At 40.7% G+C, this 26,302-nt stretch overlaps 1 protein-coding gene across 1 annotated transcript in view; it reads left to right on the forward strand.

Annotated features, from left to right (window-relative positions):
- The window catches only part of TECR (trans-2,3-enoyl-CoA reductase), a 722,978-nt gene that overhangs the window by 628,002 nt on the left and 68,674 nt on the right, over positions 1 to 26,302 (forward strand). Inside the window, exons 10-11 of the mRNA XM_044084549.1 lie at positions 5,766 to 5,854; positions 16,676 to 16,721. Coding sequence (XP_043940484.1) covers positions 5,766 to 5,854; positions 16,676 to 16,721 — 135 coding nt within the window. The remainder of the gene's footprint in view (positions 1 to 5,765; positions 5,855 to 16,675; positions 16,722 to 26,302) is intronic.

The following is a 26,302-nucleotide window of genomic DNA, read 5'->3' on the forward strand; positions in this document are numbered from 1 at the left end:
GTGCGGTGCCCGAAGCAGAAGCAGTTTGCAAGTGCCAGTAGGCCGACTCCTGAAATTTTCATTTTCGAGTTTCAGAACCAAAGTCTTCAACTTAAAGCTAAATACCCCGTTGGGGAAACTTTTTCTTGCTCCTTACCGATGTCAGTAAAAGTTAATAATTGCATTACTTGTGGAAAGCAAATACCTCACAAAGATTTTCATTCATACTGTATTCCTTGCCTAGGCCCTGACCATGCTGTACCTTGCTGTCGGTTTTGTGCTTTATTTAATCGGCGCACTGTCCATCGTCGGTACATTTTTGCCTCTAAATATTTTGGTTCTTGGTTTAATTATCCAGAAATGTCCTCGGTTAGCCATCCGACTACCGGGATTCTGAAATAAACACAAAGATAAAGACAGAGACAGGCCGCCGAGGTCCAAAACTGCCAATGACGCTTCTCCTAAGCCAGTCGCCAGTTCGCCGGTACTCAGTGAGGTGCGTTTGCAGCCCCTGATACCCACTACTTCTGATTCGCAGGCCTCTACTGAGACCCATTCGGAGTCCGGTATGCCACAAGAGGCTTCACCTATGGAACCCGCGGATGTCTCTACCTTGGATGGGTCCGGAGTCACTGTGCATGCACCGGCTTCTGAGGGTGTATTCAGGCCTACAGACTTGCATATTAAATCGATTCCACCTTCATTACTAAGGCCTAAATCTCGATCTGTGTCTAAAAAACTGACGCCCAGGCCACATGTTCAGGCCCCTATGCATATAAAGCAAATGATCAAAATGGCTGACGATATAATTACTCTAATCAGGGGTAGTCAACCCCCCCACACACACACACACACACACACAAGAGGACTAGGACTGAGCTTGATTATGATTCTTCTGATCAGGTTTCTGTTTCTTCTGATTCTTCTAATGACCTGGATTTGTCCATACCTACTTATGAGGATTCTGATGCAGAGGATTCCATTCCCTGTGCTTCCCCTCGTGAGGATTTTTCTTTTGGGGAAACTTTACATACCTTAAGGGACCATTTCCACTGGGAAAGTCAGGAATTTTCTGACTCAAAACAGAGGCTTAGGGAGTTCCTTCTTCTACCTCAGCATAGGCCCTTGGCTATACCTCCTGTACTAGACATTGTTGATGATGTGTTTTCGGAATCCAGTATGGCCCCTGATTCCCTGCCTCCGGCTCCTAGTAAACCTGACAGATACTACAGGGTTCCTGAGTCCCACAAGTTCCTTTTCAAAAATCCTGTTGCAGATCCAGAAACCATTTCTCAGGGGCCCAAGGACATTAAGGCTTCTACTGCTAAAAATCCTACCCCTTCTGATAGACACTCCAGGGTGCTGGATAGATGGGGTAAGAAGGTTTATACTTCTGCAACCTTGGCAGTCAGGGCTTTAAACTGCCAATTTCATATGTTAAAATATCAACAGCATATTATTGGACTGCTTAAACAGAAAATTATGTTGATTCCTGACTGTGTGAAAAATAAAGATTTACAGGATTTATTGCATTCTGCTGAACAAGTTGGAAAACATACTTTGCAATGTGGTTTTGATTCTTTAGAGGCCTCCTGTAGGGCTGCTGTTACTGGGTCTGTGCTTAGAAGGCATGCTTGGCTTAAGGAGCAATCTGATCATGTTAAAGCAAAATTGTTGGATGCTCCTTTGAATCAGGACCGTCTGTTTGGCAGTAAGGCTGAAGAAGTTCTAAAAAAGATGGAAGATAAAGCTAAATCAATGGAAACTGTTAAAGATTTCTTACAAGTGCAACCTCCAAGATTTAGTAGGCACTGACCTACTAAGAATTGTTTTTTCCAGCTCCTTTCAAGCCAAACCCAGACACACCAAAAGCACCAGGTTTCAGTCCCAGGGGTCTCTCAGAACTAAGCAATGGGGGGGTCTCCATTTCCAAATCTGGAAATAACAAGACACCCCACATTTGGTAAACAGTGTCAATGACTTCCTTTTAAAATTACCAAGCACTTACCTTTTAGCTGCCATTTTTTTTTTGGGGGGGGGGGGGATTGCTCTTCATGCAAAGAACTGGGAACTCATAACCCAGGACAAATGGGTTTTAAGTATAGTGCCCCAGTGATACAGATTTCATTTCCACACGTTGCCAACACCAAACGGGTGGCCAGATCTGCCCCCAAATCAGTGGGCAGAGGCTCAAAAACAAGTACTTTCCCTCTTAAACATGGGGGCTATTCAACCAGTACCAGAAGAGGAAAAAGGACAAGGTTTCTATTCCAGGCTCTTCCTGGTACCCAGAAAAGACAAATCATGATGTCCAATTCTGGACCTGTCTACTCTAAAAACCTTTCTGGACATTCCAAAATTCAAGATGCTGACTCTTCACCAGTTACTTCCTATGCTAGGCAAAGATGCCTGGTTGGCAACTCTAGATTTAAAAGAAGCATACCTGCACATCCCAATCAGGGAATCTTGCAGAAGATACCTACGCTTCAAAGCAGGCTACTTGCATTATCAGTTCTCTGCACTGCCCTTTGGCTTGTCTACTGCGCCCAGGGTATTCACAAAGTGCCTGGCTCCAGTTATTGCATTTTGCAGGCAAATAAATATTCAAATATATCCATACCTGGATGATTGTCTAATTCAGGCAGAACACCAGGACATACTTCTAAATCATCTGGTGTTTGTAAAAAGGGTTCTAACTTGTCTGGAGTACACCATAAATGAAAAGAAATCACAACTGGTACCCTCTCAACAGATTACATTCCTGGGTGCAAGCTTGAATACAATTGCCCAGACAGCTTTCCTCACGCCAGAGAAGCAAATTAATTTGGTAACTTATTTCAAACAAGTGGCCACAAAAACTCTGCTATCTGCAAAACAAATACTGCAAGCCTTGGGGTTCATGGCCTCCTGCATTCTTCTAATTCCATATGCAAGACTGTATATGAGGAAACTACAGTGGTGCTTAAAAAGTATATGGAGTCAACATTGTCACAGCCTGGAAACAATGATTCCTATCATACCTTGCCTATCCCAGGAATTCCTGTGGTGGGCAGAGGCCTGCCACCAAAACAAGGGACTGCCATTCACACTACCCCCTGCCGCCCAATCCCTAACTACAGATGCATCAGACTATGCATGGTGGGCACACCTGGCAAGGAAGTGCATTCAGGGAAAATGGAACCCAAATCAAGTGCACCTACACGTCAATCAAAAAGAAATGTTAGCTGTACAGAATGCTCTGACAGCCTTCAAGGACTAATTTCATCCAGGACAACTAATGGTAAAGACGGACAACACCATGGTTATGTGGTACATAAACAAGCAGGGGGGTACACATTCTTACCCCCTATGCAGACTAGCCATGGCATTGTGGAACACAGCCTTGAGCTACCAAGTGCACCTACAAACTCATTTCCTGCCAGGAAAATTGAATACACTGGCAGACGGACTAAGCAAAAATCTCATGGACCCACACGAGTGGAAACTGGAACCATGGATTTTCAACATGTTGACAAGCAAATGGGGGAGCCCAGACATAGATCTATTTGCCTCCCCCCAGAACAACCAGTTGAACAAGTTTTGCACAAGGACTCCCCACAAAGAAGCCTGGAAAGTGAATGCTGTGTCCTTCAGCTGGAAAAACCTATCAGTCTACACCTTTCCCCCTGCCTCTGCTCTCCAAAGTTCTGCTAAAGGTCAAACAGGACAAACCAAGAATGATTTTAATTGCTCCAGACTGACCACACCAACACTGGTACCCACTCCTGCACAGTGTATCACAAATATCACCTTGGCACCTGCCTCAGACCCCTTCCTTGCTGTCGCAGCAGGAGAACCAGATTCTGCACCCTCAGCTTCCAACATTGAACCTTGCAGCCTGGCTAATCACTTAAACTCGCCCTTATCATCCCTCAGCAAACCTGTGATGGATGTCATCTTGGAGGCGAGAAGACCTAGTACTAGAAAATCTTATGCTGACAAATGGAAAAGATTCTGTGCCTGGAATCAGTCTTTAGGGATGAGTACAGCAGCACCCAATTTACCTCAGATTTTGCAATACTTAACTGAGATGCTTCATAAGGGCCTGTCTTTTTCCTCTATTAAAATCCATGCTTCAGCTATTTCAGCTCACTATGACACAGAACCACCCCTCTTCTCTCATCCCCTGCTCAAGCAGTATCTCAGAGGGGCAAAGAACTTGAGACCACCCAGGAGAGCTCCTACCCCTGCCTGGGACCTGAACTTTGTTTTGGAGAAGCTTACTCTACCTCCTTTCGAGCCAGCTGCTACTGCAGACTTAAAATGTCTTTCTTGGAAAACAGCCTTCCTTTTAGCAATCACTTCAGTAGAAGGATATCTGAATTACAGGTCCTTATGGCAGTGGAGCCTTTCATCATCTTTCATGCGGACAGGGTATTTCTGAGGACCAATCCATCCTTCATGCCCAAGGTGGTTTCCAGTGTGGCTCTTAATCAGTCCATTCATTTGCCAACCTTCTTTCCCAATCCACAGAACAAAGGGGAATGGATTCTGCATTCCTTGGATGTGCACAGACTTAGATTCTACTTGGACAGGACTAAACCTCGAAGAAAATCTGAACAATTGCTGGCAGCATTTGCAGCTGGGGCAGAAGGGAAGGCTATTTCAAAACAAACCATTTCTAAATGGATAAGCCATTGCATTCATTTCTGCTATAAGCATCATAGAAAACCTATCCCCCAGGGGATCAGATCTCACTCCACCAGGGATGCATCTACTTCTGCAGCTTTTCTCAGAGGTGTTCCTACCAGGGATATTCTAGAAGCTGCTACCTGGAGTTCTGTACATACTTTCACCAAGCATTATCATTTACCAATTTTCTCCAAATCCAGAGCTGGTTTCACCACTGCTGTCTTGCAGGGCCTTATAGCTGGCCCTAATACTGTATAAACTCCTCCTCCCAACCATAGCTTTGGAAATCTATCCAAATGTAATGACTGCAACAGTGAAACACGAAGAACATAGTACAGTTGTGTACACTTACCATAAATGTAGATGTTCGAGTGTATTCACTGTTGTAGTCCTAGTTACCCTCCCTCCAGCCCCCTACTTTTCTCTGGCTATGCCTCTATTTTCTTTTACTATGCTTAAAAGCCTTTTTGGTGTATTTGCTTTTGGCTGAAGGTATATTTTTGTGTTTTTAATTTTATTTGCTCCCCATTAGGGGGCACCTGACATCTGGGGCAAGAAAAACTGATGTAATGGCGTCAGATGCATGTTTTATACCCCTGACGACCTGACGTCATGAAAGAAGGACTTTGTTAATCAGGCCGACTGAGGGCAACCTGCCAGCAGATTACCCAAATGTAATGACTGCAACAGTGAATTCACTCGAACATCTACATTTATGGTAAGTGTCCACAACTGTACTTTTCTGGTCAGGAGTTGACTTAATTCAGATGAGTGTAACCGTGTGTTTTATTGTGACTGAGACGCCTTCTCAAAGCTGTGCTGTGGAAAGTGTACTTGCTACTGTACTACTTTGAGATTTTAAACCTAATATTGGATTACTGTGAATGTTTTTAACATCATTTTCACAGCTCGTTGATATTTTTTAGTCATTATATTAATTCACTGTGATATGTTGGTTTTGTTGCAAAGACAGTTATTAGTTAGCATGTATACAAATACAGTTTTACTTAGTATGATAGGGTGGGCAAGTACTGTTTTGTCTGTTCTTATGATGACATTGGTACAAAGTACTTTGATTGTGAAATGTCTGATTGTTTTCTGTTCCCTATTTTTAGGGTCAAAAACAAGGAAGATCCCATTTCCAACCAAGAATCCCTTCACTTGGCTTTTCTTATTGGTATCTTGTCCTAATTATACTTATGAGGTAGGACTTCTTGACATTTTAAATTAATAATCTTAAAGTTGTTCCACTTTTTGTATAACCCCTGATGGGAAGGTTGCACTAGTTGATAAAACCTGTCTTGTTATGTAAAACAGTGATGTGCCTTAAGTTCATAGATTAAAACAGTAATGTGCTGGGCATCATAGAAATGTTTGGTATGAATAAGACAGTGACCTGTAGGTTGGTTGCACTGTATCTCGAACACTAAAATGGTAAGCTGTCAGTAAGCTTAGAACATCCATAAACCTTCTGCATAATTTGTGTATTCTTCCATAATTATATATGCCTTCTGCAGCATTTACATTCCTCATCTAAATGGCTAAGCACTAGACAATATGGAAGCTCAGCCTGCTACTTTCCTGTTGCCAGCCTTTTGGCACTAGGTCTTTTAAGAGAGTGCATAAACTGTCTTATACTTGCAGATAATGAACATACACTGCACATTAAGAAATTCCATTGCTGAGAGGTGTAAACTCTTAAATAATCTGGAGGCTTCTGTCTAACTTACAAACTTGCCCTATCATCTTCATACACTACCACCACCACACTCCTTCACTAATCAAACTAAAATGTGTTATGCTGGGGCTGTAAAAGAATCACTCCCAAAGCCTCCTAGTAAAATGAAGACTAAATCTCAGCAAGATCAGGCCACTTATCTACCTCGTACTTACCACACGAGTCACCCTGAGCTTTGAACCACAGCACCAACATAAGTGTTTTAGCAACAGGCGGGAGATGATTACATCGAGTTGTCTCTTCAGATGCCAGAATTTATGACTTTAGGGCTCTAACAACCCTAACTCTTGACAAATACGACTATGACATGTTAGTTGCACAGGTGGGAGTGATCGATTTGAGGCATAAATCCCTAAGGGACATGCAGAGAGACATGTCAGAACTTCCCATGCATGTTACAAATGCAAGTAAGACACTAATCCTGAATGGAATTCTTCCTGCACCTCAAATGATTCACAGATGCAAAGAAAAAATAATTGGCTTCAGTAACTGGTTAAATACTTGGTGTAACTCCAGAGGAATGCATCAGCATTGGCTAAGATAATTAACAGTCCAGCTTGCTTCAATAAGGAGGGCCTACAGCTTTTACTCCAAGGCTCCTGCTTGCTGGCTAAAGCCTTTGCTACTCCTAGAACCTTTTTTACAGCATGGTCCAGTTGATTATCAAGTACTATCTTGTTACAAAATATCATCTTTGTCCCATAATGAGCACATACGATTCCTCAGTGTTCTAAATGATCTGCCTGTTAAAAACTGTATTATTTTGGGTTATGTTAACTACTTTTTAATAAGATAGGAAATGCCAGAAAATTCTTGTACTAAATTAGCAAAAATTCTCTTGGGCAGTTGGTAGATAAACTTACTACAGGGCACTATATTCTTGACCTGATTCTTACAAAGATGGTTGCCTCTTGCACTGTTCTTCTGGAATTTCATTTCTGCCAATGAAGTCTGATCACAAACAAGTAACTTGGCCAGTAGTTGGGGACCTAGGAACTTGGATTTATAACTCTGTCTTTTGACCATCATGTGACAATGGTTATCAAGAAGTACTTTTATTTAACAATGCTAATTGCCAGAGGAATAGCATCATGGTCGAAAGATGTAATCAGTCCCTTATACTCAGCTTTGATCAGGACAATTATTGAGTACAACATCCCCTTCAGGATGTATCTCATTAAACATGTTAAACATTAGAAAGACTTGATAAAGGTTCCAAACCAAAAAAGATTACATGTCTAAGGTCCCCGAGCTACTGAGAGAGGCTGGAATCTCTGTCACTTATTCAGTGTCTTAGACTTTTAAGTGGAGATTTCTGTCTCACTTGCTGGACCATTAGAGCCACGCATGTCCTGGACCTCTTGTATTTCTGCAAGTCCAATAACTCCACCAGTATTAGAATCAGAGACCTACAGCTTCACTAACAAATAGATAACACACTGTGAAGGGACATAGATTTATAACTTTGCATTTCCCAAATTCTGGAATAAACTTCACCTGCATGCTAAGAAATGTGACTCATTATCTTCCTTTAGACATAAGCTACATGACTGGATGGGTAGCCACAAATTTACTGTGGCGATTGACTGGTGTGGTTTCCTTGGAGAAAGGAGGTGAGGCATGAGATGGAGTAGTGGCAAGGAGTTGATGGTTATAAGACTTGGTGACCTTGGAACAAGTTGAAATCAAAATGTATGAAAACTCTCATTTCTTAAAGAGCTCCTAAAAAAAGATAGCATTGCTAGAATTATTATTTGCACAGTAATAGTATCCCTGGTATATTTTCTGCAGATATAATCTCTCATACTGTTTCCCTTTAAGGAAATGAAAATGCATTTGAACACCATTTGGTACTAGAAATCACATCCAGCACATATTAGAAGCATATGATTAGTGGATCTCAAGAATTTAAACAGATAAGTTTGTAGGTATGGGCAGGCGGAAAGAGCTGCATCTGTTCCTGCTGTCAGTGTTTTCAGGATAGAGAATAATCAACCATCTAATATGCCATTGTACATGTTACTGTGAACTACTTCACTTAAGATACCTTATACTGAATAATCTATATACATGTTTTTGTTTCTTTGTTTTCTTTATTTACTTCTCTCCAGGCCGATACTGAAATTTGTCTTTTGAGATGAATGCTCTTCTCTGGTTAAAAAATTTCAAATAAACAGATTTTGATTGCATGCAGTTGAAACAAAAGAACCAGAAATGAGAGTGAGAAAAAAATCATTCTTGCCACAGTACATTAAATCTTCACCCCCAACACACACACACACACACACACACACAGTTATGCCATTATCAGCAAATGTAGAGATGATCTTAATGTTACAGCTGTTCATGGATGCAGAAGTAAGTCTATACAAAAACTCCTCATTACCAGTTCTCTGGAGAATTGTATATACACACACCTTATTGTGTAAAATAAAATGTTGAGCATCTTGGTCCTCTGTTAGTTTAATTTGTACTTTAAGATTCTGTCTCATCACGTACTAAATATCTATACTAGTAACGTGCTGTGCATTTGTGTTTAAAAAAAAAAAATCCCAAAAGCTTCATGCACTACAGTTTAGTTAAATTAATTTTTATTTTCCATATCCTCAGTTATTTACTTCACATTTCATAAAGTGGCCTGGAGGAATTTACTGTTCCACGAGGCAAGAAATCAAAAAAGCAACTTAACAGGTGTCAAACAACCACTGTCAGTTAAGCTGAGTGAATGTGGTGTTGGAAAAACAAACGATGATCTGAGTTTTTGCTTTTCCTGTGAGTGCTTTCATAGAAATAATTTTTAAAGATTTTTTCAGTGATTTATTGAAACCATTTTTTAAGATTTGTTTTATTAATCAGGGATAATATCACCAAATGCCACCACTATTGGTCACAAGGTGTTATTTAGTCCATTTAATGCATACCTCTTCATATTTTTCAAACAAGTCTCCATCTGTTTTACCTTTTTAGCCATTTCTTTGCAGAATTAATTTATGAAATGTAAAGCATTTATGCCCACCAAGATCAACAACTAATAGTTGACTGCGAACAGAAAAGTGGATAAAGCTAATCAATAGGGTTGGGAGGGTGGCCTAATGATTAAGGTGTTTGCCTTAGAAACACAAGGTGCAGGGTTTGAGTCTCACAAGGGATAATTGGCTAGGCTTGAAATGGCTCGCAAGGGCGGTTAGCCTAGTACTACCCTATGAACCTATGAACCTATAAAAGTGTAATTTCTATTTGGATGCAGGACGAGGCTCTGATCCTCAAGGTTCCTGATCTCTCCCTATTTTGCTTTACCTTTTTCCTTTTTTTATCTGGAGGACTTTCCTTTTCTCTTCCATTAAGACTTCTGCTTCTTTGCATTACAGTTCTAATCCTCCTGTTTTTCACATCCTTTGGTGAAGCAGATGTTAAGTTTCTATCCTGGAAGACTGTTCTTTTGCTAGCATTGACCTCTGCCAGAAGGGTCTCAGAGTTGCAAGCTCTCATGGCTGTGGAACCAGACCTTATTTTCCATCAGGACAGAGTATCCTTGATGACCAATCCTACTTTCATGCCTAAGATGATTTGAAAGTGGCTTTAAATCAGACAATTCACCTTCCTACTTTCTTTCCAAATCCTCAGATTCTGCATTCATTGGATGTGCACAGACAGTTACGATTTTACTTGGACAAGACTAAAGATTTCAGAAAAAGTCTAACCAATTGTTTGTTTCCTTTGCCTCCAGTTCTCTTGGAAAACCTATTTCTAAACAAACTATTTCCAAATGGATTGCTTATGGAATCAGATTTTGTTACACTCATCAGGAAACAGTTTCAGGGACCATTAGAAGTCATTCTACTAGAGCAGCTGCTACTTCTACAGCTTCCTCAGAGGAGTCCCTACCAAGGATATCTTGAAGCTGCCACTTCTTTTTCCAAGCACTACAATCTCCCCTTGTTTTCTAAGTCTAGGGCAGGCTTTGCCTCTGCTGTCTTGCAGGGTATTCTTGCCTCCCTTCTTCTATCTAAAGCCTCCCTCCCCTACACTGCTTTGGGATTCCAACTGCAACAGTGAAACCACGAAGAACATAGTACACAGTGTACCACCTACAAATAATGTAGATGTTTATTTGTGGTGTATTTGTGTTTCCTTGTTGGATTCATTTTTGATTTGTGGGGGACTTCTGCATCTAGGGCAAGAAAGGCTGGAGAAGATGGCAACATCTACATTTATGGTAGGTGTACACAACTGTACTTTGTAATAGAGAAACATGTTCCAATTACTTTGAATAATAGCATTGACATAGTTTACCTTGCAGATATAACTAGTTCTGTAACAATATGTATGCAGGTATATTACATCTGTGTGGTGCTGTCCATCCAAAATTAAGAGAAACACCCACTGCCTTAAAAACATCAGGATTGCCATGAAACACTTTCCATTTCCGATTGATGTCCCAAATGCTCCCATCGTCCACTGCCATGTATAGGATAAAAGTATTAGTAAATTTTTTATCATTCTTATTATTAACAGTTTTTTCTGGCATACTCCCCACTAGAGAAAAAGCGTCTGATCTCTTCTGTTTGATTTAATCAGTGGTACGTTCTAACAAGTTTAATTCCTATCTCTAGCACTGAACATGCCAATAATTTCCTTTAAAGCCTCTAGAAAGATGTCCACATCAGTGATGAGCCGAGAAGCCCTAATCATCTGGCCCCTAGGAATGTTTTTCTTCGTATAAACGGGGTGTGCACCTAAATAGTGCAAATAATTGTTTGAAAAGCAAGGTTTCCTGTAAATTTTGCTGGAAAATTTATTTAACCCCTCGTCCCAACTGATTGTGTCATCCCGAAAAGTACATTCACACCTAAACCACCTAAAGTGAAGGTTAAAAACTGTACACTGTTGTTAACATCCTGAATAAACTGCTTAATTTCATCAGTGGATGCATTGGTGATGAAAAACAAGTTGTGCACTAATTTTACAGGGGGTACCATCACTACCATTTGTGAATTGATGGAAGTAATGTTCTAGAATAATTTCTTCACTTTTAATGGCAAGTGCTACCAACAAAACAAGGGGGTTGCCATGGGAGCCACAGGGGCACTCTAGTTCACTAAAATCATTATGGGGTGGTGGGAAACCCAAATACTTAAATTGATTCCATTTTTTACGGCACATATTAAAATATACAAAAGATTTGTGGATGACTTGTTTTTCATCACTGATGCAGCTACTGATGAAATTATTTGAACTAATAGGTTTATCCTACACATGGCAGTGGATGACTGGAGCATTGGGGACATCATCAGTCAGAACTAGAAAGTGTTTCATGGCAGTCCTGCTGTTTTTAAGACAGTGGGTGTTTCTATTAATTTTGTATGTAAAAAGTCAAAGTCCATCAAGCATTCTTTGCAAAATGACAACACTATGAAGCCTTGAGCAATTTCTATGAAAAAAACATGGAATGTTCAAATGTGGGTTTTGCAGTGTTTATAGTTACATCTGGGAAGGACCATGCGTCATGCTTTCTCACATGGATAGAAGCATTGGCATTAATGCTTATTATGACTGCAACTCCACAGGCTTGGTATATATTGCTATTTGTTCATAGTGTGAGGCTTTCTATTTTTGGATGGCCACCAGGAAGTTACAAAGAAGGGTCAAAGAGCATTTATATGTGATTATATCTAAAGACAAAAATAATACACTTTACAGACGTTCTTTAGTTTGTGTTTCCTTTAAAAAAACATTACAATTTTTTTTTGTGTGTTCTTGACCATATGTCTGAAGATTATAGGGGTGTTGACTATAAAAAACAGTTGCTGAAAAGGGAAACATTGTGGCAGTTGAGAATGCAATCTGACAAATATCCAGGACTCAATGACACTATATGTATTAAATGTTTTTTGTGTAACTTGTTTATGTATTGTCACTTTATTGTTGTACTGATTGGTTAATTGGTTGCCTGATTTTTTGCTAAAACTGAGTAGATATTGGTATAGTTTTATTCTGAAGCAGTCCTTTGGACAAAAGTGCTCCGTAATAAAACCAATAGTGTTGTAATTGTTTCTTCCTGGCCACCTTATCAGTGGATGATTTCTTCATTTTTTGGTGTTTTTTCGTTCATCTATTGGTTTTTACTGGGGCAACTACAAGGGCAATAGTTCCAAAAAGTGGGGTCATTGAAAGAAGTGTGTGCCCCTTATAGATTCTAATATGTTCAGTTTCTAGCAGTATCACTAAATGGTGTGATGCTGCCATGCTGAGTTATATGCATCTATAAATAAGGCAATTGTAGTTTACAGTTAGCTAGAGAGGAACACTAAGAAAGTTATTTTATAGAAAATTCTGCAGTGAACTCAAAGCCACTGCAGCTCTTCTAGCAGGAGTTTATGATCAGATCTTGGAGTCCCAGATGCAATCTCATTTAAGTGTAATTTTGCACAAGCTAAAGGAACCACATGCAAGACCCTGTAACAAAAGATAGCATACATTATAAAGGATAGCATGGTAGCTCAGTGCTTAAGATTTCTGCCTTAGAGCTGTAGGTCCGTGGTTCAGTCATAACCACCAGTTACAGCCTATGGGCTTGTCACATTTTTGCATGGATTTTCTCAGAGTACTCTGGTATCCTCCAGCCCCCAAAACTTGCTGGTTGATTGGCTGGTTTAAAAAGTTGCCCTGTATATGGCATTAGCATTTCTCCCAAAGATGTGCATGTGTGGTTGTGTGTTCCCTATATGAAACCTTAAACTGCCTGAAATGGATCTCCATAGGATGTATACAAACGACCCCTTAAGGGCATACAGTGTTTTAGCTACATAGCTTCTGAATGTCCATGCCTTTTTACTTTTAAGTCTTTATGGATACATTCAGGCCAATAAAGCCAACCCCCACTAAATATGAACCTGTTCAGGCCTTTTTAGTGACCTCATCAGCACTGCATAAGTGGAGTATTTGGCTGTACTTTAGAAATACAAAGCTTAAAATCAACCCTGATGTCCATAAACATTAAAGTGTCTGCAAGATATCGCAACTAACATCGAAACTTAAAGGCTAAAAGGTTACATAGATAAACCATTCAGTAAAAACTACAAGTAGAAACAAAACTCTGGCTTGGCCGGGTTTTTCTTGCACAAGTAGAAACCACCGACAAAACAAATTTCCAAGTATGAAGGTGCAGAAAAGAAGAAACTGCTGGTTCAAACAGTGGCAGAGTCAGCTTTTCAGAAACAAAATTAAGGTCCCAAGAAGGAGGAACAGTCTTTCTTGGGGGTCTAATATGAAGTACACCTTTCAGAAATGGTTTGACTTCAAATCTTGAAGAAAGTATAAGATTCAAGAGCAGAGGAGCAGAGATGGCTGACAAATGAGCTTTAACAGATGAGAATGTCAGGCCAGAATTGAGCAGCTCGCACATATAAGAACGAACATTAAGAATACCCACAGAAAAAGGGGTCAAGTTCATCTTGAGACACCGATTATAAAAAACTTTCCACTTGGCTAGTGATCGAAGTTACAAAACATCGAACCATGTAAAAAAAAAAAAAAAAAAAAAAGGAAAGTAAACTAAAAGGGGTTAAGCAGGGGAGCAAGCCCCCCTGCACCCCCACATCTTAAATATACCAACTTCGAGATCACATTACAGCGTAGGAAAGGGAAATCTTCCCTTTCCTCACCATACTCCGTTAAAGTGCAAATTTGGAGTTGGTATATTTAAGTAGCAGGGGGTGTGGGGGGTGCAGGGGGGCTTGCTCCCTACTTAAAGCAGTTACTCTTTTTTTTTTTTTTCCTAATTTTCTGTTTCAGTACTTCGATCATATGGGGTCGACCATATGGTGTTCGAAGTTCTGAAACTTCGATTATCTAATATAGACCCAGGATTTTCTAGTGGGTTTTCTGGCCTCCTGCAAAACCCAAAGCATATCCTCAGAAAAGTAGTGTCTAAGAGGAATCAAAATCCTATCAACCAAAGAGTCAAATGAAGGATGAGTAAATGAGGGTGAATGAGAGATCCCTTATCCTGTGTGAGAAGCTCCATCCTGTGAATTAACTTGTGATGATTGTCCCTTGAGCCTCAGGCACTTTATAGAACCTATCATGTTTATTTGGGGCAGGAGGTTGGGAGTCAGAAGCTTGTGAAGCAGAAGAAAGTATCTAAGAAGGCATCCAACACTGGAGGAACTACCGAAGGCTGGGATGAGTCAATCTGCAAAAGGTCATAGTACCTCTTCTAGATATCATAACAGTCCCATTTAAAGGGTTCCATCTTGCAAGCAGTAGTGTCCCAAAAGATAATCCCTCAGTGGGGGAGTCAGGGGAAATGGGTTCCTCTTCCTGAGACTGAAGGCCAAGGGAGGAGTGGATTTGAGAAGAGGAGGCCAAAGATTCTTACCCAAAATCCAACTCCACATCATCATCAGAGGAATCAGAATCCCAAGGGCATTTAGAAGGGGTAGAAGACTAGGAAACAGATAGCCTCTGTGGAGTCTTCAAAGCCATAAGGGCTTTGAAAAAATTGAAAAGACCCTGAGTGAAGTCCTGTCATTCTTTGTGTGGGTCCTTAACCACAGGAGCCATATGTTTGTTTTTGTTTTTCCTTTTTTTTTAAAGGAACATCAGCCCTGACAAACCGAGTGGATTCAGACCCCTGCCTGACTTCAATAAGAGAACTAGGAATTTCTTCCCTAACAGGAATGTGGGGAAACCCCTAGGCCCCTCTGAAATCAGCCATGGTTTTCCCTCTTCTGCAGCAGACATAGGCATGACCTCAGCAGACATGTGGGTAGGCAGTCTTGTGGTGGCCTCCACCTGAGTTGTGACAGAGGTGGTTGTCATCTGAACCAGCCAGTCCTCAAGTTTATTCATTGAACCCAGACAAGACATTTGGAAGAGACTAGACAGCAGAAGTCTAAATATGCATCTTTTTAGACTTTTTTTAAAGCAGCGGCTAAACTTCAGGACAGGTGGAGTCAAAACCCATAGTTCCCTGAGTTAATAGCTTCAGATATTAGCTCTATAAGTATATGGAAAAAGAACATGGACTGTTAACATATTTTCCAGTTTTTGGTTGGGAGTAGCACCTAGACAAAAAAAGCACCTCTCTTGTGTATCTCTATGGGGAATCTGCCTCCCATAGTCACATTTCCTTACTGGATGGCACATAAAAGACAATACAACCACAGATAAAAAGAAAGGAAGAGACACCAGAAGTGTACTTATTCAGAGGCTCAGCAACTTGCAGACTGAATTCAAAAAGTAGCATTTGGACTGGAGGCAAAGAAGTTTTGAGAATTTAGGCAAGCGTACGTCACTTATATACCTTTGCCTTAGACATAGGCTATACGTCTGATGTACACTGCCTGGAAAGAGCTAAGGTTTTGCTATGCTGAACATTCAGCTATCTGCTGCAGAATATCCTGTTAGTAAGGAATACTACAACAGTGATAAGGGAAGGCATCTACATATAACATTATATCCAGATTTCTCATTGGATTTAGAAGTTGCTAATATATTTTTAACACATTTTCAAAGATAAAAATAGTAACCACTTGCTGTTGTACTTTCAAATTTTTTTTGGGAATAAAGACTCGGTTATTGCTGAATTTTGAATCACATCACAGTGATTTCCTCATGGCCTGTTTTGCCAGTTATGCACAGTGTAAAGGTATAATGGAGTCTATATTATATCCTCGAAAGCAGACGATATCGAAGTTGATATTGTCGACACGAGAATAGCGAAAGCGCACATCAAACTTGTAAACGGAAGTCTCCATAAGGGGAGATTTCTGTTTACTGCAATGTAGTGCAGTCTCAGAGTTCGTATATTTAAGTAGCGGGGGGGTGCAGTGGGGCTTGCCCTCTGCTTAAACCCATTAGGGTACTTTTTTCTTTTCTTTTTTTTTTTTTTTTATCTTTTGAAGACATCGACCATGTGGTAGTCGATGTCTTCAACCGTCAATCTTATAATATAAACCCAGTATAATGTTTTGTTGTTTTTATTAGTTACAAATGCTATATTTTGCAAAGCAAGTCAAACAGTGTGGTGATATGTGGAACACTAAAATCCACGTGAGCGAGTCTTAAATTTCTGTGTATATTTGGCAAGCAGAGATGGGAGGAGACCAGATTACTTCAGTACGATAAATAAAATTAAATCTAGATTTATGACTTGTGTATAGATAACTGTGAACTGGTCACATACTTTTTCACACTAATATCTCTTGTATTATATTCACTCATTGGTATCCACTGAGTAGTTTTAGTCCATCTTTGTGAGCAAATATCTATTTTGGTTTTCAGGTTGGCTCCTGGATTGGTTTCACTATCATGACACAGTGTCTACCAGGTAAGTCTGGCATTTATTGTTAAGCTTGAAATGTAGAGTATGTTTATTTAGCATTATGATTTCAACATTTAGATCTTTTAATTATCATTCTGATTGTAGACAGTGAAGAAAAATGTATACTTTTTGTGCCATTCCTTCCATAGCTATCAAGACCCTATCAGACCATTTGTTCTTCCTACCCCTGCCATTGTAGGACTCTTGGAGAAGGAGGCATGAGCCTCTGTTTGTGGCTATCATTCTGTGGTAGTATGGAAAAAATATGGAATGCTCCCAACACTCCCATCAGGTAGCTGGAAAGTGTGCTACACTGAACCTACTTTGCTCCCAGCTGTGTCCCATGCAGTGTTTGGCAAGGCTTGTGCCTCTCTTCCACATGTCCCTGTTGTGACAGATGAAATCCTTGACCTTCTTTCACATGGAGCTTTACAGCATGACTCAGCCACATTGCCCCAGGAAAGGATGAGACTGTGTCAGGCACTCACTCCTATGCCTTACTAACTAGACTGTTCAGTGTTCAGACTGCTAATCATACTCTGGTCATCTGGGGCTTTGTCATGGTCAAAACATCCCTTGTGGAGCTTGCTTAGGAAAAGTCATACTTTACTTCTTATTTTAATTTACTGCTACGTTTTCATTCCTTAATTTACTGCTACATTTTCATTCCAGGTTTGTGGTCAGAATGATGACTTTGTGAAGATTTCTCTTTTTTTGTATAATGTGAAGAATTTCTCATACTTTGTACTTAACTGTACTTTGTTGCATTACTCTAACCTTGTTGTACAGATTGTATTGCAGTGACACTCCAGCTGTACTGTATACAGTCATTCTGTTGCTGTACTTTTCCCGAGGCTTACACTGAAATTGTGCCATTTGTGATCAGTGCTCTACTGCAGTTAATAAATTCAAATAAATGGGTAAATAAGTAAAACATGTGTACTGGGGTGGTACAATGGATAGCGCTGTCGCCTCACAGCAAGAGGTTCTCTAGTTTTATGCTTGGCTGGGGTACCCTCTGTGAAGAGTCTGCATTTTCCTAAGCAAGCTCCTTGTGTTCCTGTGGGTTTTCTCCAGGTGGCCCAGTATTTTCCCAACAATCCAAAAATATGCAGTAGATGGATTAGACGCACTAAATTGGTTGTAGGTGTGTGGAATGGAAGAACTACCACAGCAGGGCTAACCAGTTGTTTTTATTTACTTTATTTATTCACTTGACATTTGTTTACCAGTGTAGTGTCTGACTGGATCTACAGAACCCATTTTCAGCAGATGCCCGGGGAGAAAAGCTCCACATACAGTACAATACAAATGCAGTAAAATCCGATAAAATACAAATGACATTAGAGGTAGTGTACAAAAATAAGTTGAAAGAACAACCTATTTTACAAGATGGTACAATGTATACTACACATCTTGACAATTTTATAGAGTTAAAATATAGGCAATAATAGTCACTCTCACCATACATGATACAGTGTCTAAAAAAATAGTACATAGGTAGTGTAGTGTGCGACATTGCTGTAGTACATGAAAAAAAATAATTTTAGTTTCAGTTAGGAAAATAATAGCCAGAAAGTTAGTGATGCAGAAAGATAGTGCGAGAGTTAAAAAGAATAGAAGCAATAAAACCTGAGCAGTAGCTTAAGGATATGGTATAGGAACAGAGAAAGAGTTAGAAGAACAATAAAAACGTAGCACAACAACAAATTTACACTTCCGAACCCAAAACCTGGAACTCGAGTTGAGCTAGTAGATGTAAAACTCAATAGAGCTGGAAAACGTGTTGGTAAAAGAAAAATCCTTCGCAAGTTAATGCCAAATGTTTATTCCACGAAACATGTAGAATGCAATACGAATCCAAAAAACATGGACAAGGCACAAAACAGATAAGCAAAGCAGTCAAACTGATGTAAATAGTAGATCGGTTAAGCGCTTTCATCTGCCGATAGCAGATTTCATCAGAACAAAGATATTTTCTACATCACTTCTTTAAATACCCAACATTTTGGCGCCAAACATTAATTGATATTACTAATTGTTACTTAAAACTGAAATTGCTAAAACAATATATTTAAAATATATATATATATATATATATGTAGTTACTTAAAAAAAAATATATATATGTAGTTACTTAAAAAATATATATATTATATATATATGTATAGTTGCTTGAAAAATTAATTGCACAATATGTTTACATCTCACAATGATAGCAGGACAAATTACATGACTGATATATAAAATGAATAGATACATAAAATACAATATACAAAGCATGAGACTTACTCCAACCCTCTTAAATGGTATATATATAGTCCTAATTTGCATCCTATCAGGACAGTACATTCCTAATTTACACCCTGTCAGAAAAATATTTCTAGTTTGCAACCTGTCAGGATAATGTAATTCTTGGTCCTCACTACCCTGTATTCTAAGGACTATAGTGTACCATAGTCAATATGACTGGTGCTAAATAAATTCTATAACTATGACACGGAGTTACAATAAAACTGTAGGGTATGCAGAGTGGGTGTATATATTTGGACTCTTTTACATCCACTAACAACAAGAAATGGACAGCTTATAAAAAAGACATTCAATCTATAAATAAAAAAATTGAATCTATAGATGAAAAAAATGTCTAATTGTTCACATATCATGGGCATCCTAAAATTAAAAAAGGCTTAATGCTGATATATTCATTAATTCCTGGATGGGTGGTTGCATCCAACATAATTTGCCATTTACTTTCCATGGCTCCCAATTTAGCTTTCCAATTACCATTCCCCTCAGTACTATCTACCTGATCTAATATGGCAAATTTAAAACCATGGTCCTTGCCATTAGTTATGGTGTGTTTACTTAATGCATTTTTCACATCACCTTTTTTCATCTTATACGTATGTTCATAGATCCTGGTTTTTAGCTTTCTTTCGGTTTTACCAACATAGTATGCGTTGCATATTATGCATGTCGCTAAATACACTATCCCATGACTATTGCAATTTCCTGATTTAAATTTACAAGTACTGTGGGTGGTATTCACCAACTTTATACAGTACTCTTCATTAATATATTGGCACTGCTTACATGTACCACATTTTTTTGTACCCTTAGTTTTTCTTTGTTTCCCCTTGGCACTTTTATTGTTTCTTTCAATCATTCTTTTTAAATTACAACCAGATTTGTAAATGATACTAGGGGTATCTCCAATTATATTCTTAAATTCAACACCAAGGTTAAACATATACCAGTGTCTATGTAATATTTCCTTAATGATGTTGGTGAATGGGTTATACATAATAACACATACACGTCTATTTAATGTATTCATGACTTGTTTTCCAATTTCAACTTGGCCTAATAATGGTTTATATTTCTTTCCCCATTGGGATTTTACATAGTTAAGCACATCAGTCAACATAACTTTAGGATATCCTCTATCTAAAAATAGCTGTTGTATAGTGTCAAGTTCTTTGGACATAATTTCTCTTGTAGATGACATCCGTGCAGCTCTCACACATTGACCCTTTACTATATTCTTAAACATATGGGGTGGGTGGCAACTCCCATAAAATATATAATCGTTCGAAAATGTGGGTTTTCTGTATAATTTGGAAATATATCCATGGTCATCAGAACTAATATATATATCTAAGTATGCTATTCCTTTTTTCTCTATAGTGTGAGTGAATTTTAGGAATGCAGTTGTGTTGTTGATGTAGTTAATAAAATTCTGGATACTTTCCGTTTCTCCCTTCCACACGATTAATATATCATCTAAAAACCGTGTGTACAGCAACATTTGTTTGTAGTATTCACTGGTAAATATATACTGGTTCTCCCATTCCAGCATGACTAAATTTGCAAATATGGGCGCACATGATGCGCCCATAGCAACTCCCCTTGTTTGCCTAAACGTTTCACCCAGAAATTCAATGTAATACCCCATTTTGGCACATATTATTGGTATTCCCAAGATCCATAAAAACATTCAGAACCCTCCATTAAGACCTATTATATCTGGGTCTAAGTCGAAAACATTTAACCTAGGTGTTACAGTGGACCACTGGACTAAACATATATATGGAAAAGTCCCACACCTAATCAAGGACTCTTGGGATTTGTTAAAAAAACTGAACCAAGATGTTTGGGATGTGGACCTAACATTCATAACAGTGGATGTCAAGGATTTGTTTTCCTGCATACCTAAAGATTTAGGACTTGAATATTTTAACAACAGTTTGGTGAAATATTCTGGTTTCACTTGGGACAAAATACAGCTTATTACGAGTATGATGGAACTTATTCTTGACCATAATTACATTGAATTTCTGGGTGAAACGTTTAGGCAAACAAGGAATTGTTTTGGCAATTTCAGTTTTAAGTAACAATTAGTAATATCAATTAATGTTTGGCGCCAAAATGTTGGGTATTTAAAGAAGTGATGTAGAAAATATCTTTGTTCTGATGAAATCTGCTATCGGCAGATGAAAGCGCTTAACCGATCTACTATTTACATCAGTTTGACTGCTTTGCTTATCTGTTTTGTGCCTTGTCCATGTTTTTTGGATTCGTATTGCATTCTACATGTTTCGTGGAATAAACATTTGGCATTAACTTGCGAAGGATTTTTCTTTTACCAACACGTTTTCCAGCTCTATTGAGTTTTACATCTACTAGCTCAACTCGAGTTCCAGGTTTTGGGTTCGGAAGTGTAAAAGAGTTAGAAGAGCCTTAGGATCTTGCAGACTATGAGGGATTGAATTGTTATAAAAAAGGAGGATGAGGCTAGTGTAGAAGAAGAGGAAGAGCTGAGGATTAGGCAGGCTTTATGCAGGAGCAGAGCCATGTATTTCTGAGATGATTTTTTAAAGAGGCTTTGAAATGGGTTAGGCCAGGTATAGATCTGGTAGCTAGAGGTAGTGAATTCCAAAGTATAGAGACAGTATGAATACAAATAGGTTTTCTTGTGGGTTTTGACATGGCTAAGAGTTTTTTGTCTTCTGATCGTACTAATCTATTTGGTGTGTAAGGTGCAACTACATTGGCTAGTGCAGGGCAAGGCAGTAGGCTTGAAAATAAGGTTGTGCAAGGTGGATAGCTGAATAAAGGCAAATTGGTTGGGGAGTTCAAGATATTTTCATTCTAGGCGTGGTTTACAGTGGTGTGTGATATTTAGAGTTTGTGACAAACTTTGCAACTCTGTTGTAGCACTGTTCCATCTTGCTTATGGTAGAAGTTTGTAAGTTAGTAAAGGGGCACCATAAAGAAGGGAGGGAAGTAAACATGTTTTTGCAAGGGTAGTTTTGGTTGCTGCAGTAAAGAAATGTTTGTTTCTATACAAGAGTACCAGTTTTTGATGAGTTTTCTTTATATTTTGCTTTATATGGGGGTTGAATGAAATATGTTATGTAGTCCAATCTCACCTTCATTCTTACCCCTGGGTTCAGAGCCGAGGTCGAAGTCTTCAATTGGCTCGTGGCTAAGAGGTATCCCATCATGCAACAGGCTCATTCCCCAGATCACGTTTGCTGCTCGTTACTCACAGGCGTGGTCTTGCTTTTGGCCGTGGCTAAGTATACTTTTTTTCCTAAAATGTTTGGATATTGTTGATCTAAAAAGGCTATTTTCATAGCTACTGTGTGTCTCTCTAGGCTGATTGTGTGGCCTTTTCATTGGCTGTTTTTTTGGTATCCCGTCCACTCCCTTTCTTCCCACAGGCTAGGCCCGTTTCAGTTAGAGGACCTAGCCCTCCCCATTGTTTTCCATGTGGTCTCTGAGGTGTGCTTCTGTTACTTGCAACTTTTTGGTGTCTTTGTCATTTGATAGTGGTGTTATCCTGCCTTTATTTTCCCCGGGCTAGGCCCATTTAAATTAGAGGACCTAGTCCTCCCTGTAGTTTTTTGTTCCCGTTGGTTACTAGGCCGTTTTAGTTAGAGGCTGTAGTTTCCCGTGTGGGGTTCAGTTAGGTTTTTTGTGTATACGTGTGGTTTTGCAGCTTGTCTGTGTTTACTCCTTATACAGCATGTCTAAGGATTCTAAGAAACACAGGCCTTCCGGCTTTAAGAAGTGTATTGAATCCAACAATAAAATGTCTTTGACTGATGGGCACTCTGTGCGTGTACTGCTTGGGGGCTATTCATCTCCAAGAGTCCTGCTTGTTTTGTCATTCCTTCAGTCCCTTGCATGCTACAGGAGAGGAAGAACAAGCTCATCCTGACTGCTTAAATACTCCTTCGAGGAAGACTTGGCTAAGTCTTCCAATACCATATCCTCATTAGCTAAAAAAGACTGCTAAGAAGTGCTCTCCAGCTCAGTCTGTTTCTTCGGAGCCACCAGAGAAAGTTGTTAGAACAGCTTCTCCTCCTTCGGCGCCGACAGAAGGTGATGTATTGACTAAGTCTGTATAGACTCTCAGCCTTTCGGAGCTGGTCATGGATATTTTGGTTTGGAGCCGGTCTCCAGTTGTTCGACCGGGTTCTCCTTCATGTCAGTCTCCCTCTGTAGGGAGATCCAAATCTCCAACTATATCCTCCAGGTCCTCAAGGTCTCTTTCCGATGAGGACGTTGATAGAGTCGTGAAGAAACTGCTTCAGTCATCAGTGCTGGCCAAATTGATTTCAGCTCCAACCTAGTCAGCTCTGGAGACCATGGCCCCTTCATCTTTTGTTGTTTCTCCTCAGAGTCTTTCTCGGCCCTCGGAGCCAGAGTTGTCTGTTCCGTCGGGTGCCCTTAAGTCGGTTCCAGTAGCTTTGCCTGGCCTCTCGGTACTGATTTCTGCTCCGACCCTGTCTGTTCCATCCACGGGGTCGAGGGTCCACAGTTCCCCAGTCGACCCGGGTGGGGGGGCTCGGATCAATCTTCATCGGTTCCTAGCCTTCCTCTCGGTGCTTCGGCTCTGGTGAACTTGGACCCAACATCTGCTTCGGACCTCATCTCCTTGACGCCAAGGGCGATTAACTCTATGGTTAGTCCACCTTCGGAGAAGTGGGGATCGGCTTTCGAGGTTATGAGGAGCGTGCTGGCCAGGTTGTCAGCTGCATCCACGGCACTAAAACTCTGCCCCCTCCGGCACCGGTGTCAGTTTCAGATCACCCTTGATCCATGGACAGCGGAGACCCAAGGCCTCAGGATACCTCCATGAGTGGTCCCCAACTTTCTGACATTTCCCCAGAGTTTTTGCCTGAGGAGCCCGCCAGAAAGAGATTGTGTAAGAAGAAGCACGTTGACTCCCCGGATGAGTCTCTCACGTCAGACACCGACCTCGAGAAGTCAGAGGGGTCCCCCAAGTTGTCTTCTGAAGATATCTCTTTTTCAGATATCCTGGAGATCTTAAAGCATAGAGGTGGCTGGCCCTCCAAATCCCCTTCTGATGAGGAGTCTGTGTTCCTGAAGGCTTTCGGGTCTCAAACTTCCACCTCTTGGGTGTCTCCCCCTTTCGATGAACTACTAGATTTCATCTGTCGAAAGGTGTGGGAAACTCCTGACACTGTGGAACCAGTCCCTAGGAGACCCAATAAATTTTTGTCCGCTCCCACAGACAAGGAATATCTGATGAAAGGCATTCCAGTAGATGCCATGGTGATGGCAGCAGCCACCATGAAGGAACCTGCTGAAACTTCGTCTACCGTCCATCCACCTAACAAGGAGTCCCGGGCCATGGACAGGTATGGGAAGCGTGTGTTTACCTCAGTGGCCTTTACTCTGCAGTCGCTGAGCTACTTGATGCATTTTACAATGCTCCAGAGAGATCTCCTAAAAGAGCTAGGAGATTCTCTACAGGGTAACGTTTCTGATGCCATGGCAGAGAAAGTCAATGCACAGATATCTATCCTAAATTCCCTTGCCAACTTCTCCATGAAGCTGATCTCATACGCAGCCGACGGAGCGAGCAGGGCAGCGGGTTTCGGAGTTGCTCTTAGGAGACACTCCTGGATGCGCCTGTGTAACTTCGCGGAGGCCTTCAAGTCTACATTCACCAACGCCCCATTTGACGGCTCATCATTGTTCGGAACCAAGGTGAAGGACACTCTCACTAGGTGCGAGCAGGAAGGAAAAACCCTGTCTGCCATGGGAGTCCGTTTTTTCCATGCCTTCTAGACCTTACCACAAGGGCCAGAAGGGTGGTAAAATGTGGTTCAGGATGTCGCAGAGTTTTTTTCAGGATGCACAAAGTGATTTCCCCCTCCAGAGGCAGGGGAGGGGGTGGAAATTCAGGTAAACGCCACCCTAGAAGCAGAGGAAGCCCGCGTAACCAGGGGGACAGTGATTCCTTTTGCGGTTCTCCCTACCAGCGCGTTCCTGAAAGGAGGCTCAACTCTGCGTCTCTGGAGCTGGTCGGGGGGTTGCATTTCTTTATTCCCAGAAGCCTGGCAAAATGTCACCCAAGACGAGTGGGTTTTAAAGATAATTTCCAGAGGTTATCATATTTCCTTCTCTTGTCCCCTGCCAACCAAGAGAATTCCAGACGTTCCACCCGGTCAAAGGGATTGTGCAACTTTAGAAATAAAAAAGTTGCTTTCAAAGAGAACCATCCAGCCTGTCCCCTCAGACCAAGTAGGATTAGGGACTTACTCCAGATTCTTTTTGGTGCCGAAAAGAACAAGGGACCTGAGACCCATCTTGGATCGCAGCCGATTGAACCTACATGTAGAAAAGTCCAAGTTCCGCATGGTCACCTTACAGTCAATACTCCCTGTGTTAAGGAAAGATGTGTGGATGTGCTCCATCGACCTCAAAGATGCTTACTACCATATCAAGATGGACAGGGCATCGAGAAGTCATCTACGCTTCCAGCTGGGAGCCAGTCATTTTCAGTTTCCCGCCCAGCCCTTTGGTCTCACCACAGCCCCCAGGGTGTTCACCAAATGCTTGGCAGTGGTAACGGCTCACTTGAGACGTCAGGGATTCCAAGTGTTTCCGTACCTGGATGACTGGCTCCTTTCTGCCACCACCAGGTATCTACTGTTATAGACCAGGGAAGCCACCATTACACTGTGCCAAAGGTTAGGAATTACTCTAAATTGGGAAAAATCTGCCTTGTTGCCCTAACAGCATGTCACTTTTATTAGCACCAAACTAGATACAGTGCTCATGAGGGCCTTCTTACCAGAAGAGAGAATTCAGGCTCTACAACAGCAGGTCTACGCCTTACTACCATTGAGAAAGTCAAGGCAAAAGTGGTCCTCAAGTTATTGGGGACCATGGCTGCCACAATCATGCTAGTTCCCCTTGCCAGATTATACATGAGGGCTCTTCAGTGGCTGCTTTTTGCCCAATGGTCACTACAGTATCTTCCACTCTCCCATTTTATTCTGATTATGGACACGTGCAAGCAGGATCTATGCTGGTGGCTTCAGGCCAGCAATCTCAACGTAAGCAAGCCTTTTGTACCATCTTCTCCAGTTGCCACGGTGACCACGGATGCCTCCCAGATTGGGTGGGGGGGCATTATCTCTGCAGGGCAGTCCAAGGCACGTGGCAGGATCACGAGACCCTTTTGCATATCAATGTCTTGGAGATGAGAGCGGTGCTATTAGCGTTGCAAGCACTTCAGAGCTTTCTCCCTCTAGGGACAA

Source organism: Protopterus annectens, chromosome 9.part0, assembly GCF_019279795.1.
Source record: "Protopterus annectens isolate FY-2018-M chromosome 9.part0, PAN1.0, whole genome shotgun sequence".
In the NCBI taxonomy this organism is placed as follows: domain Eukaryota; kingdom Metazoa; phylum Chordata; order Ceratodontiformes; family Protopteridae; genus Protopterus; species Protopterus annectens.